The sequence below is a fragment of the Eschrichtius robustus genome, chromosome 7 (genome assembly GCF_028021215.1).
Source record: "Eschrichtius robustus isolate mEscRob2 chromosome 7, mEscRob2.pri, whole genome shotgun sequence".
NCBI lineage: Eukaryota > Metazoa > Chordata > Mammalia > Artiodactyla > Eschrichtiidae > Eschrichtius > Eschrichtius robustus.
This window is the reverse complement of record NC_090830.1, coordinates 125,431,847-125,452,721: the sequence shown is the minus strand read 5'-3', so window position 1 is coordinate 125,452,721 and position 20,875 is coordinate 125,431,847. Positions and strand designations below refer to the sequence as shown.

The following is a 20,875-nucleotide window of genomic DNA, read 5'->3' as shown; positions in this document are numbered from 1 at the left end:
TTCCTGCAGCTCTTTGATTTTTTTTTTCTTGAGATATAATTCACATATCATAAAACCCACCATTTTAAAGTCTACAATTCAGTGGTTTTTAAAATATTCACGAGGTTGTGCAACCATCCCCACTATCAAATTCCAGAGCATTTTCATCACCCCCACAAGAAACTCATATCCATTAGCAGTCCCCCCCCTATCCCCCCTCCCTCCAGAGATCTGATTTTTCACTGCTCTTTGCTGCAAGTTTTCCATGGTACAGGCTCAGGCCGGTCTCAGGGCCCCTGGAACCTCAGGGCTGGAATGTGGTGGAGGGAAGGGACTTGGGCATTAGAGACAGGCACTTACTAGCTGTGAGATTTTGGGGAAATGCTTAACCTCTCTCTGCCTTGGTTTCCTCTGCTGTTAAATGGGGCTAATATCTACCTATTTCCTACCTCATTGGGTTGTTTGTAAAGATAAAATGAGACACTGTAAGGAATAATAACTACACTTGTTAAGACCTTTGCCTGCGTTATTCTTATTGAATCCTCATTAATCTCAGGAAGTAAGAGTTATTATCGTCTCTATTTAATACAGAAGGAAAATTGAACCACAGAGAAGCTTAGTAGCTTGTTCAAGATTGCACAGCTGTGCCTCAGTTTTTAGCTGCAAAGCATGGAAAAACTGGCTTTATCTTGTTTCTGAAAAAGGAAATTAGTTATGACCATGAATGGGAAGTCCAGAGGTCTGGCAGGCTCCAAGGCAGGTATTTGGCAGCTCATGGACCCACTGAAGGATGGATGGAGGTTCTTTCCATGCTGACTGCATCTTGGGCTGGCGGCAAGATGGCAGCCACAGGTGTTGGCCTCATGGGCTCGCTTGAGAGTCAGGATGTTTCTTTCCCAGGAGCCTCTGGCAGACTTCCCTTCATGTCCCATCAGCCAGAGCTGTGGGTCACAAACCCATTCCCATGTCCATCATTGGAAGGGGATGGGGGTTGCCATGATTGGTTCAGACTACTCAGGATCTACCCTGGATCTGGGGAAGGGTCCCCCGTCCCCCTAGTCATGTAAAATAGGGTTTGGTTAAGAAGGGAGAAATGGATTTGGGGTGGATGCAGCAGTATCCACCAAGATCAGTAAATAACTGAGCTGGGATTTGAAACAGCCTCCCCAGGCCCAACACCCCTGTGCTTAACCACAGTGCTGCACAGCTTCTACAGCTCCCGGCAGGTAGTGAGTCATGCGCTCAGTGAATCTTGGTCGAATGCCTCAATCCATACAGCCTGGTTTCCACTCCTCCTGACTCCCATCTCCTTTTTTCTGACCCTCTGTTGCTCATCTACAGCTAAGTGATTGCCTGGCCTCAACTCGAACTCCTCTAGTGATGGGGAACTCAGTACCTTTCCAGGCATTTCCTTCCTTTTTTTGATTATTAAGTGCTATGGCTGACTTTTATGGTGCTTTTAGATGAATTAGAAACAGATCTTCTCTGGGTGCAAAAATTGGAAAAAGGTGCTCACTCTAGGTGATATAGCCCTTTAGTTCATGACTTGGAAGGGCACCTTTGGGGTAAGAAAATGGCACCCATACCTAGGGGTGGATGCAATCCTGCTTGGGCGATGTCCCTTAAGGTGGTGCCTTTGTGCAGTGCACAAACTGCGCTGCTGTTTTGGGACATTTCTTCCATTAAGACACTCCTCGGAAGGATCTGTAACGTGCACGAGCCTCAGCTCTCAGGCACCGGCAGGGTATAGGAGGTTTGTGCTCCGGTTCTGGCTTGGGGTACAAGCGGGCTAAGGGCAACCCTTCCTGCCTGGAGGTGGCACAACTTTCTCTCATCAGGAGGGTTCAGCTGAAGGGGGTGAACCAGCTGTCTGTCTCCCCAACCCTTACCTCGTGTTCTGCTTCTCCCTCTCCCCTCCCCAGGGACAGATGACGAGTGTTAGGGAGGGGAAAGATCCCGCTGCGGGGGAGACCAACAGGCTGGAATGCCATTGCCCCTGGCTTTAGTCTCAGTACAGTCAGCCCCAGCTGTGCCGTGGCCTCCGTGGGCTGAGCCATCCCAAGGCTGTTCACGATAGAAATTGGGGAAGTCTAAACCCTGGCCTTCCAGGTGCTCAGGCAGGTGGAATCTTTTCCTTGGTGGGAGAGTGATTCTTCATTTACCCGGTCAGTTGGAAAATGTGCTTCATCGTAGAGGACAGGAAAGCCTGAGTTTATTGCCTGGCGTGGAGGGTCACGTGGCTTCCCAGGTTCTCCGTGGTTATTCTGAAAGTGCCCCTGAGGTGAGCAGATAGCCTGAGCGGGAAGTCGGGGCCAGACAGTCTCCCTCACCCATGGCAGCAAGGCCGTCGTGTTTCCCATCACTGAGTTTTCCTGAAGGTCCCATTTGCCAAGTTTCTGTCTGGTGAGACTTTTTATCCTTGATTAAGAAGCCCAGAGAAGCATAATGTAAAGAAAATGCATTTGCCACCCTTGTGCATAAGTGGGAGCTCTGTCCCCTGGTGTAAGCACGTGGGTGCCTTTTCTCAACAGCAGTTGGACCGATTTGGTGATGATGATCATGATGGTAACCATGATAAATGACATCTATAATTTATCAAGTGCTCGCCATGCACCAGGCTTTATAGATATTATTTCACTTATTCATGCATTATTTTACAGTGATCCTATGAAATGTATCACCATCATCATGATCCCCACCTCCCCATCTTCCAGGAGGGGTGGGAAAACAGGCTTGAAGAGGCTAAGTAGCTCCCCCCAGGGCCTGCCTCTGGGAAGTGGCCATGCTAGGATTTGAGGCCAGGCTTTCCTGACTCGGAACCTCTGTGTTACCACGGCTCCTCCCCACCCTGATATTTGGATTTGAAGAATTATGGCGTTTGAAGTGGAGAACGCTGTGCGGCTTCGGAGCCGAAGGAAGGGTGAGCCATGCGGTCTTCTGAGCCCGGAGGCAGAGACGGCCGCGGGGGCTTGGGGGTGCCCTGTGATTGTGACCCCCTGACCTCCCCCGCACTATTTGCCCATCTGTGAAATGGGGATTTAAGTTAACACTAACACCTCTCTCGTAGTTTCATCTTTCAAGAGAAACAATACCTGTGCGGGACCTGGTGTTGGGTACCGTGTGGGGCACAGGCTCAGAGGTGGCGAGCTCCGAATCCAGCTGGGCCGCATCCTAAAAAATGTGGGCTTCTTTCTTAACCTTCTAGGCCTTATGTTTCTCACCCATCCAGTGGAAGAATGCCAGTACCTCCAGCCCCTAACAGCAGGTTTTCTCAAGCCACACCTGTAAAGCTCTTAGCGGGGCATGAAATTTGCATTCAATGTCTGTGGACCATGATAGCTTTCCTAATAGAATTCTGAGTTTGTACATTTCTAACAATTTCAAATTAATAATTTGAGTTTAATAAACTTGCAAAAGAGGCTAAACTAAAAAAATACATAAATATCTGACCCCATGAAGGAATTCAGCAAATGGTGGGTGAGGGCTGTTACATATTTCGTGTTTTGTTTTGTTTTTTTATGTTTAAACCAATATTTATTGAACAAGTGCACTAAATAATAATCACATGTAAATAGTTTGGTAATATTGACCCAAAGCATGAGCTTTAATGGAAGAACTTGAATTTAGAATAAGACGTTTCTCCCTGGAATGCATAGGCATTTCCGATCGCCTGAATACCTTCGTTTGTGTTTTCCACAGTTACATCAGTGAAATACGTTCCACAGCAAATTCATCACCTTTATTCACAGACTTACTCCTTTTCCTGGATCCTTTTATCCCGGACTGTTACATATTTCTGAGGGTTTACCTCTTTTGTTCATTGCAACACAGTGATTGAGGCCCTGAGGATCCAAATTCCCACTTCACGGAGGGGGAAGATGTGCCGGAGAGAGGTGAGGTAGTTTCTCCAGGCTCACAAGCCGGTGTCCAGACCTCCGCTTTCTCCACCTGCCATGCCATGTTCTCCATCATCATCAGAAGCCATTTTGCTTTCCTTACTTTCCTTTAAGAACTGCAGCCAAGGAGCCAACTTCAGCTTTGCTCCTGTTCTCAAGCTGCCCTGGTTCTGGGGAGACATGGCCCTCGACCCTGCAGCCCAAGCTGGCTGCCCTGCCTGAGCGTGGAGGATACTGTGCCTGCAGCCCGGTCCCCGCAGGACACCCCCCTTCCTTTCTGGAGGCCTCAGGGTTTGTTCTTTTAATACAAAGGGTCACAGGGCGACAGCTGACATTGGCACTGCAGCTGGCCATTGCTCAGGGGGGTGAGGAGATGCGAAGGCCTTCACTGAGGCTTCTCACCCCTTCCACGTGGAGTTGGGAGCTCAGCGAGTCTGAACACAGCAAAAAGGGTGTGTCCTGGTCTTTAGAGAAACCCTGCCTGTCTGCAGGGGCATCTCCCCATTTCTCAGAACATGGAGGGATCCAGCAGTGGGTTGGGGACAGCCCCCTGCCTCCTCTGAGGCCCTGGGTTTACAGAGGTGGTTTCAAAGTCTAGGAGGGCCTCGTATCTGAGGCTGGGCTGCTGGAGCCCGCCTCGGAGTTAGAGCCACTCAGCTGGTGGTCAGACACCTGCTTTGCTGCCTGCAAGGGGGCCAGGTGGGTTCTGCTGAAACTCAGACTCTTTCAAGGGCTGTCCCAACAGCCTCACCTCCAGAGAAGCCAGCTGAACCTGTACCCCTCACCCACCGGTGACCCAGGTCTGAAACCTTCCCAGGCCTTCAGAGTCCCCGTGTATCGGTTTAAATGAATATATACTCTTACTAGCTTATTCATTCGCTTGACAAATGTCTGGAGCACCTACCATGTATGGGCCAGGTACTCTGATTGATACACAGCATAAGAAAAATATCCTCTTGCCCTCCTGACAAGAGGGAGATGGACATGAAACTGGTACATTAAAACACCAACTCTTTTATCATGGAAAGTTTAAAGCATATACAAAAGTAGGGCAAATAATGTATTGAGCCCCGATGAATCAGTCACCAGGTTCAGTCATTATCAATTTGTGGCCAATTATCATTTAATCTCTGTCCCTCCCCTCCTGTATTATTATTATTATTTTTAACATCTTTATTGGAGTATAACTGCTTTACAATAGTGTGTTAGTTTCTGCTGTATAACAAAGTGAATCAGCTATATGTATACATATATCCCCATATTCCCTCCCTGTTGCATCTCCCTCCCACTCTCCCTATCCCACCCGTCTAAGGGGATACAAAGCACCGAGCTGATCTCCCTGTGCTATGCAGCTGCTTCCCACTAGCTATTTTACATTTGATAGTGTATATATGTCCATGCCACTCTCTCACTTCATCCCAGCTTACCCTTCCCCCTCCCCGTGTCCTCAAGTCCATTCTCTACGTCCGCGTCTTTATTCTTGTGCTGCCCCTAGGTTCTTCAGAACCATTTTTTTTTTTTTAGATTCTATATATATGTGTTAGCATATGGTACTTGTTTTTCTCCTTCTGACTTACTTCACTCTGTATGACAGTCTCGAGGTCCATCCACCTCACTGCAAATAACTCAATTTCGTTTCTTTTTATGGCTGAGTAATATTCCATTGTATATATGTGCCACATCTTCTTTATCCATTCATCTGTCATTGGACACTTAGGTTGCTTCCATGTCCTGGCTATTGTAAATAGTGCTGCAATGAACACTGTGGTACATGACTCTTTTTGAATTATGGTTTTCTCAGGGTATATGCCCAGTAGCGGGATTGCTGGGTCATATGGTAGTTCTATTTTTAGTTTTTAAAGGAACCTCCATACTCTCCTCTATAGTGGCTGTATCCCTAACACTGTACACAAAAATAAATTCAAAATGGATTAAAAACCTAAATGTAAGGCCAGACACTATAAAACTCTTAGAGGAAAACATAGGCAGAACACTCTGTGACATAAATCACAGCAATATCCTTTTTGACCCACCTCCTAGAGAAATGGAAATAAAAACAAAAATAAACAAATGGGACCTAATGAAACGTAAAAGCTTTTGCACAGCAAAGGAAACAATAAACAAGACGGAAAGACCACCCTCAGAATGGGAGAAAATATTTGCAAATGAAGCAATGACAAAGGATTAATATCCCATATTATTTTGATGAAAATCCCAGATATCATATTGTTTCATCTGATAGTATTTCAGAATGTATCTCTAAAGGATAACAACTCTTAAAAATTACATAATTACACCACTAACAATAATTTCTTCATATTATCAATATCTGGTCAGTGTTTACATTTCCAGTTGTCTCATAAATGGCATAAATTTTTTTGTTCATTTCAATCATGGTCCAATAAAGATCCAAGTGTTGCAATGACTGGAGTTACTTTGTATTTTCCGTGTCTTTTTAAGGTATAGCCTTTGTCTGGGGCTGATCCAGATGGCCTGGTAACTCATTAGAAATGCAGATACTCAGCATTCCCAGACCTACTGGAGTAGAAACTGTGGGGGTGGGGTCAGAACGTCTGTTTTAATAAGCGCTCCAGGTGATTCTGATGGACATCAAAGTTCAAGAGACCCTTTAATCTATAGTTTCCCCTCCTTCTTTCCCCTGTATTTTCCTTGTAATTTATTTCTTGATGAAACCTGGCTGCTGTCCTTAGCATTTCCGCAAGTCTGGGTTTCGCCAGTCAATCCCCAGACACTGATGAAGAAGTTCCTCTCTCCTCTGTACCGAGAGAGCAGAGAAGGCTCTTCTCCCTCAAACAGAGGGGACTGACTTTTGGAGGTGGAGTTCCCCGGAGGAGGGGGTGGAAGTGGGGTGCACTCCAGGCAGGGGAACAGTATGTGCAGAGGTCTGGAGGCTGGACTGAGCACAGATGTTCCAGGGACTGTGAAAGGATTGGGTGGAGCCAGGGATGGGGGCGATGGAGAGAGATGAGGCTGCAGAGGGAGGCGGGGTGGACTTTTAAAGGCCTGGATGCTAGCTGTGTGCTAGATTTATCCTGTGGGGGATGGGAATAGAAGGCCCTGGCCTGGTCGAGTAACATAAGCAGACCTCAGTTTTGACCGGATGGCTCTGACTGCGGAGGAGCGTGACTTGGATGGGGAGACTCAGGGCGGGGAGACTAAGAGGCTGTGTGGGAGCCCTGATAAAGGTCAGCAGGGTCTGGACCAGGGTTGTGGTGGTGAGGCTGCAGAGGGTGACTGTGAGAGATGCTAAGAAGTAGGAATGACAGGGCTTGAGAGTGCAATGAGAGGGGAGGGAGAAGTCTAGGAAATCTCCCTTCTGGGAGCTATGGTGGTTGCACCAACCAAAGGGGACATTTGAGGAGAGAGGCAGGTCTGGGTGTGATTTGAGAGCTGATCCCACGTTGTTGGAGGTAACTCAGGATATGTGTTACTAATATCCTGACTCGGGGGTTGATGCCTCAGTTGGGAAAGACCTCAGTGGCCCTCCAAGTCTATGGATAGTCAATGAGTCCACTTTTGGGCACACGTTAGAAACATCCGCCCACCCATCCACCCATCCATCCATCCATCCACCCATCCGTCCATCCATCTACCCACCCAACCAGCTATCCATCCATCCATCCATCCATCCATCCATCCATCCACCCATCCATCCATCCATCTATCCATCTACCCATCCATCCATCCATCTACCCACCCAACCAGCTATCCATCCATCCATCCATCCATCCACCCATCCATCCATCCATCTACCCACCCAACCAGCTATCCATCCATCCACCCATCCATCCATCCATCTACCCACCCAACCAGCTATCCATCCATCATCCATCCGTCCACCCATCCATCCATCCATCTACCCACCCAACCAGCTATCCATCCATCCATCCATCCATCCACCCATCCATCCATCCATCTACCCACCCAACCACCTATCCATCCATCCATCCACCCTACATTTATTGAGTGCCTGTGACAAATCAGGAGCTGAGGAATCAAAGATGAAATAAGGCATGGCCTTGCCCAGATGAGCCCAGAGTCTGTGAAAGAGAAGTTGGGTGGACAAAAGTATCTTAATCCTGTGTATGGGGTGATCTGGTGGAGCCCCTTCAAACGCTGGGTCCCGGTGGGCAGAGGCTGTGAGGTTTCTGAATATAATTCATGAAAATTAGTAGGAGGACCTGTTGGTCTAGAAAGCATTTCCTCACCTCCCCCAGCAGCTGCCTGAACATGCATGTTCCTGTGAACCTATGGTTAAGAGAGAAATTGTGAACTGCCACCGCACATGGACTGAGGTTGCAGGAACTTGGGGATCTCACTGTCTCTGGGGAAACCCCGATGCCCCAGTTCTCTCTCACTGGGGCATCTTACCTCCTAATCTGTTTAGTGATGGGGAGGGTTACTGGAAGTTGCTGTCCAGTGTCAGGATGGGCCTGACGCAGCCCCCTGGTGCATGATGCTGTGGTTTCTGCCACAATAAACGCTCATTTCCATAATTGTTATTTAGCATTTGGAGAGCAGCTGTTTTACACTCAGTGTTCTTTGAAGTCAGGAGGGTCTCTCAGTTCACACCAATAAAATTTCCATTTACTTTGGACATCAACCATGGTGATTGAAAAAAAAAAAACCCATAAATTATTTACTGAAATGGAAGTTCAGTTTACGGTAATAATGCATTAGTTCAGCTAGCCATGCAGCCTGTTATAGGGTAATAAGAATTTTAAATTTTCCTTCTTAAAAGATATTTGCCAGTAACCTACACATGACCTTGAGCTGATCAATTTTCAAAGATGACACTACAGGGAGGGCATATAAGGAGAGAGAAAGGGAGAGCTTTTTTTCAAATGGCCTGATTTTAGGCAACTGTCAGCAAATCACCTATTATCTCATGGCTAGCAGGAGAAAAGAAATGAACATATATACTGCATTTTAAAAATCATAAGGACCAGACCTTAAAAATCCTTTTGAAATTGAGCATTTGTTTGATAGAACATAAATCTAAAAGCTAGCAAGGAGGCCTATTTGAAAAAGCTGGGGAGTTTCCATTGTTTGAGACCACCTGTCATTTCACATGAGCCTGGAGCCTTGTAAAATGAAGTCAGCCCAATGGTTCCGTCTTCGTCTTTAAAAATGTTGTATTTATGGTGGAGGATCGATTTTCTGTATCTCGGAAAGTCCACGATTCTGCTCACGGCTATTTGCTGACTAATGTCTCCAGCAGAGGAGAGCAACAAGCAAGTTCATGAATTATGGCTGTCTCTGAGGTTCTCTTATTAAGACTATTTTTTATTTTAGGAGTGTCTGCTTTGATTAAAGCCATTAGAGCCAGGAGCAAATAAGAATGTGTCTGGATTTTACAAGTCTCACGTTTTATAGCAGGAACCCTGATGAAGCCTGTATTTTAATTATTACACTGTTAAGGCAAGTGATGAGTATTAACCTCACAAGTTCAACTAGTTTCTCCTCTGCTATCTGCTTTGGGGTCTAAAAAATCCTGTGGCAGGAGACTTGTTGGTTGAATCCTATTTTTACTTGTTTATATCCTCTACTTGGCTGCATAAATATTTTCATTTATTTATATATCCCTCTTTGCTGGAAAAGTTATTTTTTAAATGACTTGGTTGAAGAATGTTTTGTGGGCTGAGTCCCAGGTTAAGAGTGAACCTAGGAACACCTGTATCTATTTTTATATTCACTAAACTAAAAAAGATTATATACTTATATATAGTAAAGATTACTTACTTATATACAGTAAGTATATAAGACATAAGTAATGGTAAATCATCTAAAAGTAATGACAAAGAAGACCTGATGATTATTTTCTATTGGTTTTCTAGAAAGCTTCTGGTCTCTTCCTCCTCGGCTTGATTCTGTGGCTGATAGTTTGCATTCTTGAAATGTTCCTTGTTTTTCTGATTCTGTGATGTGAAATCATCAAATCCCTCTGTGTCACTGCATTTCAGAGTAACTTAGTGCTTGAAATGGGAAGATGCTTTGAGTGTCTGTTTAATCTTGTGGGAATGGCAGAGTAAGTATTTCTTAAAGCTCCCTGATCCCTCGGCTCTGACCTTGACTACACTTCTGGTAAAGCATTTTTCTTTAATCTCTTTTACCAGTCTTCTCTCCTTACCTCTGCAGATGAGTATCACTTTTCTTTTCATCAGCTTCCTTTCTCTCTTCCAAGCCTGCACTCTAAAAATCTCTCTTCTTCTTGGGCTTTTAGCTTTGCCTTTCCCTTCTGTTCCTGATGTGCCCAGGTCACTCTGTGTGTACTGAACTGGAATATCACGTAGGCGGGAGCAGTCACGGGGCAGATGTTATTATATTGGCTTTACAGAGAAACTTAAACAGGGTCACAGTGAATGACAGTTGGTGTTTCTTACTGTGGATAATGGCCTAGGTTTAATTGGAAGCCAGGACACACAGCATGTACCTTGTACATACAGACATTCCATGTATCAACTCTCTCCTCTTGTCTATTAGCTTAGATCTGTCAATTATCCATAGACCAATAGGTAATATTCTATTGACCCTGTTGTGTTTATTCTTAATCACTTACCTATTGAATGAAAGCTCTCAAGATTGGTTGGGATTATTAGCACACCAGAAACTTCTCACATCCCGCAGGGGCTAACGTAGGCTTTTCCATATTCTTGTCCCTAAAAATTTTTGAGCACCTTTTTGACATCTTAAATAGTTAAATAAAGAAATATTAGCTTGATAACAAAGTTATCACTACAGGCTCTTTATATTTCTGTGGTGGGTCAATGCACATTAACTGGTGAATTATCTTTGATTTGGGATCTATAGAGCTATAGATGTGGGTGTGCATGATATGCAAATGTCTATAAAAATGTTACTCCTCCATACCTTCTATGCAAATCAGTTTTAAATCATCGCACAATGTAGCTGCATTTTAATTTCTAATGGAGAAAATCCATGAAGTTCAATTGCCTCTAGGCCTGGCTGAGTGATCAGCAAGTCAAATGATTTATTTCGTACTGAACCAGAGGCAGGGTGGGAGGGAGGTACAGGGAGAACCAAAAAACATCCTTGGTTCTTGTCTTCAAATTCCCTGGAGTCCTCTGGGGGCCCAAGGCCTGTGTTCAGTGTGTGGCCCAACACATGCTATTTTCCGAGTCAGTAGCACATGCTCTGAGAAGGGCTGAGTGATGGGATAATTAGAACCAAGCAGACAGCGGGGTGGATGGTTTGTCTGCAGATAATAGCTTGTTTGCTAATTGCCAGCACCAGATTTTCTGGACAATTAGACACTCGGTGTCTTCCAAAACCTTCTGTGCAAATGTGGACACATGGCTGCAGGCCTTGCAGGTAGCGGGTGGAGAGAGGGAGGCTCCCAGTGCAGGATGGCACCTCTGCAGGCTGCCCGAGGCAGGGTGGGGGCAGGGCAGACTACTCACAAGTGGAGATGCTGACCTCCCCCTGCTTTTATGGAAGGGGGTACCCTGTGCTGGGAGATGAGCAAAGAAGCTGAAGTTTAGCCGGCTGGTCCAGGAGCCAGGCTCATGTCTCCATTTTCTTTTCAAGAGCACTGAGCCATGGTGCTAGTAGAATCGGAAATTGCTTCTCCTCTCAGATGAGCAAGTTTTTTTTAATAAAATTTTTTATTGTGGTAAAGTATATATAACATAAATTTTGCCATTTTAACCATTTTTAAGTGTGCAAATCAGTGGCATTAATTACATTCACAATGTTGTGCAACCATCACTACTTTTTCCAAAATTTTTCATCACCCAAAATGGAAATTCTGTACTCCCCATTCCTCCCTCTAGCCCCTGGCTACTTCTAATCTACTGACTGTCTCTATGAACTTGCCTATTCTAAACATTATATGGTATTTGTCCTTTTGTGTCCAGCTTATTTCACTTAGCATAATGTTTTCTAGGTTCATCCATGGTGTATCATATGTAAGAATTTCATTCCTTTTTACAGCTGAATAATATTCCATTGAATGGATATACCACATTTTGTTTATCCATTTGTTGATGGATACTTGGGTTGTTTTCACTTTTTGGTTTTTGTGAATAATGCTGCAGTGAACACGCACATACAAGCATCCCTGTTTTCAATTCTTTCGGGTAGATACTTAGGAGTGGAATTCCTAGGACTGGAACTGAGTCTATGGTAAGTCTATATTTGACTTTTTGAGGAACTACCAAGCTGCTTGTCACAGCAGCTGTATCATTTTGCATTCCCACAAGATATATACAGGGGGTCCAATATCTCCACATCCTTGCCACCATTTGTTATTTCCTTTTTTTCTTTTCAATTAGAGCCATCCTAGTGGGTGTGAAGCAGTATCTCACTGTGGTTTTGATTTCCCTAATGACTAATGAGTGCATTTCCCTAATGACTAATGAGTTAAGCATCTTTCACGTGCTTATCGACCATTAGTATACGCTCTTTGGAGAAATGTCTGTTTAAATCCTTGGCCCCACAAGTTGATTTGTGGCCTCTGTACTTACTTGCTTCTGAACCTTTCTCCCAAAGGTTGGAACTGAGCCTCATCAGGAGGAGAGGGAACACACGCCTGCAGATTGGGAAGGTGGCTGTGCAGACTTGAAGCTTCATATTCACTCTTTCATGATTCATTTTATTCCCTCAACCCATTTGGCGCCCACTGTAATGATGCTGTTTGAGTTCTCACTAAGCAGGAAAAATAAAAAAAATCAGTAAGCGCGTGGGATTAACCAAAGTGATTTGGCAAGCAGAGGCAGATGGAGCCACTCCTAGTGCTTCCCTAGAAGCAGGCAGGTCTTTCTCAGATACCTCATACCCTCTGGGTTTCCTTGGCTACAGGTATTGTTGTAGCACATTACCCATTTTTTCCCCACCAGGTATTAGTCTATATACTGAATGGAGCGGTATTTGCAGAACGTACTGGATGGTACCTGGGATTTGTTGGTGCCCAGGGTCCGGCCATCACGTCTGCAGGGGGAGCCTGCAGTGCTTGTTCCGCTGCTCTGCAGGCCCTGCCAGTCCTGGGCAGCGGGCAGGGAGAGTGGGTGGAGCTTCCAGCACTGACCAGGGACAGGGCGACTTCTCCGTGGGTGCTCATCCCTGGGGGAGAGCCACGGGGCTCTGGCAAGGTTTCAGAACAAATGTCTGTGCCTGAGTAATTGCAAGAGCAGTAGGGGAATCGACAAAATGATATTCAGGCTGCCTTGCTGTTGGCTCTTCTCTGATTTGACCTCGTGTCTGTTGCAGGGCCCCGACTGGGGGACCCAGGAATGCTCATCTATCTGTCTTTCTGCTATGGTTTTTTTTTTTTTATTATTGAATGTCAAAACCGTTCAGCATCACTGAAGAGAGATGAGTTCCCCTTGTTCTGGCAGGGCCTCATGCCAGAGGGAGGGAGGAGGTGATGCACCTACAAAGCAAGGAAATTATTTCTGGAAGTCGCACTCCTGTCCTCTATTCTTACGATTAGGGTTGTTAATCTTTGGGGTGGGGTCCCATTCTCCTCTGGGAACCTGACAGCTGTGGATGCCCTTCCAAGAAAATGCGTGAAAAATGTGCACATCATCTCAGGGTGCTACAGGCTCCTCTGGTCCACACTGGTGCCTGGGCTAAGGACTGGCTCTACAGAGGGCATGAGCCAGGTGCCGAGGCGATTTGGGGACTGGGCAGCCTCTCTGCTAAGTGAGAGTTGGGTGGCACATAGGGAGAGGCCTGGTGGTCACTGGGAGAAAAGGAGCGTCTCATTTGGTCAAGTTTTAAATATCAAATACGGGGGTGGACAGATCAGACACCCTACCGCTCTGGCTGGAGTTCAGCCTCGCCCCACGTTAGCTGGCTTTCCAGGGGCAACAGTCCCTGCAGGAGCAAAGCCACGCAGCCCTCACTGCTGCTCTCTGGCTCAGTCCACACCACCTCTAAGGAGCGCACTTGTCTTTCCTTTCAGAAATGGCCCCTACATCTGCATGTTCATCTCCAGCCCGGAGTCTGGGGGACACAGGAATAACACCTCTGTCCCCTTCCCACACTGTGGTAAGAAATGTGTGTGTATGGGGAGGGGGGTACGTGTGCTGATTACCTTTGCTTTCAGAGGCGGGCTGCTGAGCAGCTTCTCACATTCATGGGTAGAGATTAAGTTGTCCTAGTACCAGCCACGTGAGCCCTACCAAGCCCCTTCCCCACTGTGGGTCAGCACAGGCTTTCCATGGTGTGGCTGGTGCTTCTGGAGCCATTGGCCTGAGTGTGGGTAACATGAGCAGGCAGGGTGGGAGCAGCTCTTTAAAGATTCAGGGCTCAGAGACTGCGAGGCATTCTCTTGGGAGGAAGCAGCCACTTGGGGCTGGTGGGTGAGTCAGTGAAATGCAGTGGCTTTTCCACTGTAGTTAACCGCCGTGACCAAAAGCTGTGGCTGTAATTGCTTCTGCACCAGCTTGCCCGAGAGAGAGGACCTGGGCAGCGCGGGGGGCTGGAGACTGGGCATTTGCTCCCGCCCTGCCCCTCACTTCGAAGGTGGATACTGTGGGGCAGCCGTTCAAGGGATTTACATGTAGCCAACCAGAGAGAGGTACCCGGAGGAAAGGGCGGCTTTGTACGAGCTGCTCAGAGCCTCAAAGCAGACCGTGCTGAGAAGAACTTCAGAGCCATCGCTAGGTAGGGACGCCAGCTTGTCTTGGTTTTCCTGGAACCGTCCTGGTTTCCACGCAAAGTCCTGTATCCTGGAACTCCCTCAGGCTTGGGAAAAGTGAGAGGCTTGGTCACCTAACAGCTGGATCCTGTGGTTTTCAAACTCTGTACCCTGAGGGTTCCCTGTAAAAGCTTCAGGATAACCTGAAGGGGATGGGGGGCCAGTGTGATGAAAGGCCAGACACGTGGGGCTCTTACCCCCTGCTCTAACCAATACTCTTCAAATCCAAAAATTATTGGTATAATTTGAAATTCTGTGGATATTAAAAAAAAAAGTCTACATTTGCTTAAAGAATTTTTTGGAAGTCTGGAATGGCCTGACCTACTCACTTGACAGATGAGGAGAGGCTCGGGGCCCCAAGGGGACAGGACTTAGCTGTCCTGTCATATGCTGGCTATGGCAGGACCGGGCAGGGTCCCTGGTATGCTGAGCCCCACACCCATGCATGCCACGCCCGGGCAGGTGGAGGGGTCACCTGGCAGGTGCACAGGGCACAGCTGAGCAGGGTCTGGAGGTCTGTGCAGGGACTGGGGGAGGGCAATGGGGGGCAGAGAGCGGTGTCACTCAGGGAACCACTGGGGTTCCAGCCCAGATGGAAGAGTTTCCGTAATTAGCCACGTTTGTGCACGGTTGATAAAGGGAGTGGTGGGCAAGTGTAGGCAGGGGCCCTCCCCAGTGGCCTGGCCCTTGTTCAGGAGACACCTCCATTTCTCCCTGAGTCAGTCAGGTAGGGGCTGAGAAAGACCTGCCCTCTCCCCAGGGCTCACCACGTGGCAGCCTTGAACCAGAATGTGGAATATGCTTCTGTCTACAGTGGGCACACAGCAGGGCAGGGTGGAACCCTTCTGAAAGCCTGGCTTGGCTGCCGCACCCACTCCCTGTACCCCGCTCGGTTATCTGCAGAACGATGCTGACGCAAACGTCTCTGAGCAGCAGACGTTTCTCGTGGTGGTGGCTGTCGACTTCGGGACCACATCCAGCGGCTATGCCTACAGCTTCACCAAGGAGCCAGAATGCATCCATGTGATGAGGTGAGCGCTGTGGGCAGGGAGGGGCAGGTGCTGGCGCTGGTCGCTGTAACTATGGAGACTTGGGGGCGGGCCTTGGGGGAGGGGAGAGGGATTAGTACAGTGAGCAGGTGAATGGTACGTAGTCAGTGGGTCCTGGATTCTGGCCCCGCTTGGCCCAAACTCACCGTGCCACTTCGGGCAAGCCACTTCTGATCTCTGGGCTCCAGGTTCCTGGTCTGTAAATGTGTTGCTTTAATTCTGACTTGGTTTGGGGAAGGACCTGGACAGTATGTTTGAAACCAGGTGATTCCAGCGTGCAGCCTGGGCAAGAGGTGCTGACTTATAAGGTGCTGGTGATGGAGGAGAGATCCAGGCCTCCACTCACCACTGTGTGACCTTAGGCAATTGCTGAACCTTCTAAAGCTCTGTTTCCTCATCTGTGAAATGGGGATAATGGCAGTACCTGCTTGGCAGAGTGTGTGTGCAAATGTAACGAGATTTCATATCAAGCACTTAGCACGTAGTAAAATGTAAGCAGGGAAGGTGCTAGTTCTTTCAGGTGAAGTCATGAGATGACAGAAACCAGAAGTGGAAAGCACCATGCCTGAGAAAAAGCAGAGCGGGGTGAATTTCAGCCAACTTCACCCTGAAGCTGCCCTGGGTCTCCTGGGCCACTACCCACCCCCCGCCCCCGCACTCATGCACACAGCAGCCCTGGCGTCCAGCCCATCCACGTGTGATCAGCTGTCTGCGAGGACCCTGGTCTATCCTGGCACCAGTGCCTGCTCCCCCAGACTGGCTCACGCCTTCTTGCAGTCTGTGGACACTCAAAGCTTTGGGAAGCAGGGATTTATCACCCTGGTTTTCCAAATCCAAGGATGGCTCTGAAGATACATTGTGATGGGCTTTGCAATTCCTTCAGCTGGTAACTGTGGAATTTAGTTATCACTCCCAGAATAAGATCTTATGCATTTTTTATAGAGAGTGCTGTTTAAAACATAAGTCATGATAAAAGTGATCCTTACCCCACTCTTGATTTAGGCCCTGCCTTTCCTCTGGAAAACTGGATGTCCTAAGATGCTTCAGAGACCCGTGGGTGTCGTCTCATCAGGAAATAACAAAAAGCCAGTTCTAGTAGAGAGCCCTGATTGCAGCATAGGCTTCGGTGTTCAGTCACCACCAAGATTCTGCCTCGGGTTAGTGGGACAGATGCTGTGAGGGTCCGCTCTGCTATCCCCCGAGGTGGGAACCTCGGGAAGACAAGAGCTCTGTATTAAAAGCTAGAATCAACATTTATCAGCTTCTAGTTGTTTTAAGAAATGTTATTTCAAAGGGATAGTCAGACAATGAAAACTGAAAAAAAAGAAAAGAGCAAAAATAACTTTGAACTTGCTGGGGAGGAATTCTCACAAAGCATCCACAGAGTTCAGGGTCTCTAGGGACATTATCCTAGTTATCGTAGAGATTTTTGGAGGGAGGCTCTACCTGAATTTTATTTCAGTCAGAACATATTAACATAACCATGATCCAGACTGACAGAGTTATGAATGAGAAAGTTTAAGTTTTTGTATTTAAATAGGAATGAAGAATTAAAAATTTGAAGGGCAAAAACTCAGGAAGTCCATTACCTACTGAAAATGTCAGTGTGAATCGTAATGGGAAATCCATTTCTGAAAGGTTGTGTGGAGCGCACCCCTGGCCCAGGCGCCAGGCCAGTGTCTGCCTGGGCTGGTGATCATCCCTGCATCTCAATGGGGTCACCATGGGGACTTTGGCTCCCTGGGTAGAAGCCTGCATCCTGATGGGGCTTGACTGGGAAACCGGCCAGGGATGACTCCAGCCTCATCTGTGTGGCAAATCTAGGTGGAGGTTGGCTCTCCATCTGGACCGTGATGTCAGGGGCCGGTGAGAGCCCAGCCAGGAGCACAGCCACCTCCGCAGGAGGGCAGGCCAGGGCGAGAGGTGCGCTTCCCCTCGGGCGTGTGTCTCCATCAGGGGCTGCTCGTAGGGGTCGTGTGGCTAGTGGCAGGACCAGAGCCAGCTGCTGGGCCAGGACCTGGTAGAGGAGAGAGCACCCTGGCCTCTTGGCAGCCGGGGCTTCTCTGCCGTGGCCCCAAAGGAGGGAGAAGCATCCACTCTCTTTACTTTTCTCCTTCCTTCCATCTGTGAGAAGGAAAGCTTTGCTGGGGCTCAGCCTACCCTCTGATTGCTCCATGGCCCCTCCTGTCAGTTCCAGGATGTAATCCCATTGCATCTGCCTGCCTGTCTGTCTGTATCCTCCCCTCCCCGCTTCTGGGTCCTGTTCAGCATATAGATGTGCAGGATATGGTTCCTTCCCTCCTCACGGTTCCCATCAGCACTCTCGTCCACCTTGTTGCTGTGACTGTCCCCCCCGTATGGGGGTTCCCAGGTCTGTTTCCTGCCTAGATCCCTTCCTGGACCCCAGGCTTGTATCTTCAAGCCCCTCCTGGGAGTTCGATGCCAGAACGTTCAAATCAAGCTCTCCACGTTTCCTCCTGCCTCCTTCCTGGCCAGGGCTGCTGGCATCTGTGAGGGGCGCTCTCTCCTCCAGGCTCCCGTGCTTGAAACCTCTGGGGCTCCTTGCACCTGCTCACCACCGGGGCCATTTGGCTCGGTTCTCCCCTGGACAGCGCCCCCCGCCCGGCATCCCCTCTCTCTCTTCCCGGGGCTCTGTACCCCTGTACGAGCTCCCTCACCTCGAGGCCGGAGTCTCCTGCTCAGCCTCCTGGCTCCCCATCTCCCGCCCTTTAGTCCAGTTCGCTCCGGTCAACAGTAGCTCTGATTCTGTCCTGCCCCTGCTCTAAAACCTTTAGTGCTTCCCTGTTACTCACTGATTAAATCTCTCACTCCTCAGGGTTCTCTTCAGCCTGGTTCCTACCACCTTCCCAATCTCGTTTTTCACACATGTACACAATCACTCTTCTCATTTACACGCTTTCTCCAACCTACACAGTCACTTAGCTTGCCCACCTCAGAGCAGCCTGCAGTGTCCTTCCCTCCTTCAGCATCAAGTCTCTCCTGAGCCCTGCCTTCTTTCCAAGGCCCCATCTCTGGCACCTCTGTCTCCTCTGACCCCTCTGGGACAGTTCCCTGGGTCCCTCATTTCCATCTGATGAGGCAGGTATTTATGTGTTCGTTTATACCCTACCTGTTTCAAAGAGGATGCAAACCAGCTCTCCATCTGCTATTGAGTGCTTGCAAATTAAAGAACCAAAACCCAAGCCAAGCAAACAAAAAAAAAAAAACCATTACCTACTAGGTTGTGAGTTATTTGAAGGCAGAGACATAAATGTTTCATCTCTGTGTCGCTAGCAGCTGGCACACAGTAGATGCTCAGTAAACGCTGAAAGGATGAAGCAGACTTTGTTACTGAGCAAGAACCTGGCACTTGTCCCTTTCGTTTTTCTTATTAACTGAAGCTGTGTCTCTAGTCACTACTCAACCAGCTCAACCAGAGGGTGCCTTTGGCAGCCACCATGGGCACTCACATCTGTAACAGCCATGCACACAGTAGGTGCTCACATCAGTGCTGCCTGCACTGGGATTACGCAAGAAGGCCCATGACCTCTGCCTTTCCTTGGGGACAGGCGATGGGAAGGAGGCGACCCTGGGGTGTCCAACCAGAAGACTCCGACCACCATCTTGTTGACTCCAGAGAGGAAGTTCCACAGTTTCGGGTATGCCGCCAGGGACTTTTACCACGACCTGGATCCCAGTGAGGCCAAGCAGTGGCTGTACCTGGAGAAGTTCAAGATGAAGCTGCACACCACCGGGGTAAGCCAGCCTCTCCCTGGCCCCAAGTCCTCCGCATTGGAGAGCCGAGGTTCCTCCAGCCTTTCCAGACCTTGGGGGCCCTCAGGTTTCTCCCAAGCAGAAATGAATGTCCATTCACCTTGATTTTAGAAACAACCTGGAGCACACAACACTTTTGTGGAACACACAGCACTTTCTGACCTACACATGGGCAGGGAGATATTCAGAATGTTTAGCAAGTTGTTTGCTTTGGAAATTGACCAGTCAGAGAGACCTGGCTGGATGGAGCACCGGCATAGGGGGCTGGGAGCCCCTGCTGTGCCAGGAGCTCCCCCTTCACCTGCAGGATTGTTGGGAGATCAAGGAATCCTGAAGGAAGGACTCGGGAACGAGGGAGCATTTTGGGGGCTCAGGGTAGTGGTTATAACTAACCAGTTTGGAAGTAACAACCAGCAACAACTGGCTCATTAACCTTCTATGTGGGGAAGGAGGTAGCTCAGGAAATCAAGCGCCCAATAATTGGAGGCCCAACGCCTCAAGTAGTTCTGCTTCCAACTTGCCAGGGTTTTGTAAGATGGCCAAGTTGTTTAGCGCCCTCCCCCAAGCTTCATTGAAATGTTGGGCCATAGGATAGAATTTTTTCAATTTAAGCATTTTATCCCTTAAATTTTTCTTAACTCTCAGTACTTAGAGATGCAGGATGGTGATAGTGTTTAAGACCACAGACCCTGAGGCCAGATGGCCTGGGTTTAAATCCCGCCTCTGACACCTTTGAGATACTTAATCCAAGTCACTTAGACTCTCCTTGCCTTGCTTTACCTTATCTGTGAAATGGAGACATGGAGAGTGCTTTTCTTATGGGGATGTTGTAAGGATTAAAGGAATCAAAATACACAAAGCTCTTAGAACCATGCCGGTCGGTCCTTAGTTAGTTAAAGTCAATTGCTAGCTCCTATTATTTATTGCTTTCATATGTCTGCTTGTTAAGTGTTTGTAGACGACAAAACAAATGTCACTGGGAAACCCTGCAGCCGGCACCCTGCCTTCCAGGGTTCGGTGCTCATCCGTGTGTGTACCTCTCTCTGAAGCACACTGACTTCGGCTCAATATGCATCCTTCCTATTTCACCTGATGGAATTCAGTGCCCAACAGGAATCTCCTGCAGGTGGAAGCCCAGGAATTTTTTCGATTTGAATTTTTCAGTTCCAAGCCTGTGGCTTCCTGATGGCTGGAAGCCGCCTGGGAGCCACACCCCAAAGCTGGGGTGTCTTTGCTGAGCCCCAGCTGTGGGAGGAGTGAGCATGTGTGGAGGGGTCAGGATGGTGGGCAGGCCCCACAAGGCCGGTTTAGCTGCTTGACACCCCTTCACACTCCAAAGGCAAAGACTAATTACCCAGCCTGGATCAATCCAGAGACCGCACTGATTTTTTTCCCTGGTGGTAATGCGTCTTCCGGTTCCAGGAAACTTGGGGGTTTCCTCCTGATGTTTGCTCCCCTCTCTGCCCATTCCCACCCTCTGGGGACTATTTTCA

At 48.1% G+C, this 20,875-nt stretch overlaps 1 protein-coding gene across 3 annotated transcripts in view; it reads left to right on the top strand.

Annotated features, from left to right (window-relative positions):
- The window catches only part of HSPA12A (heat shock protein family A (Hsp70) member 12A), a 168,513-nt gene that overhangs the window by 121,843 nt on the left and 25,795 nt on the right, over positions 1 to 20,875 (top strand). For all 3 annotated transcript variants that reach the window (XM_068548622.1, XM_068548623.1, XM_068548624.1), the window contains 3 exons: positions 13,822 to 13,907; positions 15,463 to 15,590; positions 19,178 to 19,364. In XM_068548622.1, coding sequence (XP_068404723.1) covers positions 13,822 to 13,907; positions 15,463 to 15,590; positions 19,178 to 19,364 — 401 coding nt within the window. The remainder of the gene's footprint in view (positions 1 to 13,821; positions 13,908 to 15,462; positions 15,591 to 19,177; positions 19,365 to 20,875) is intronic.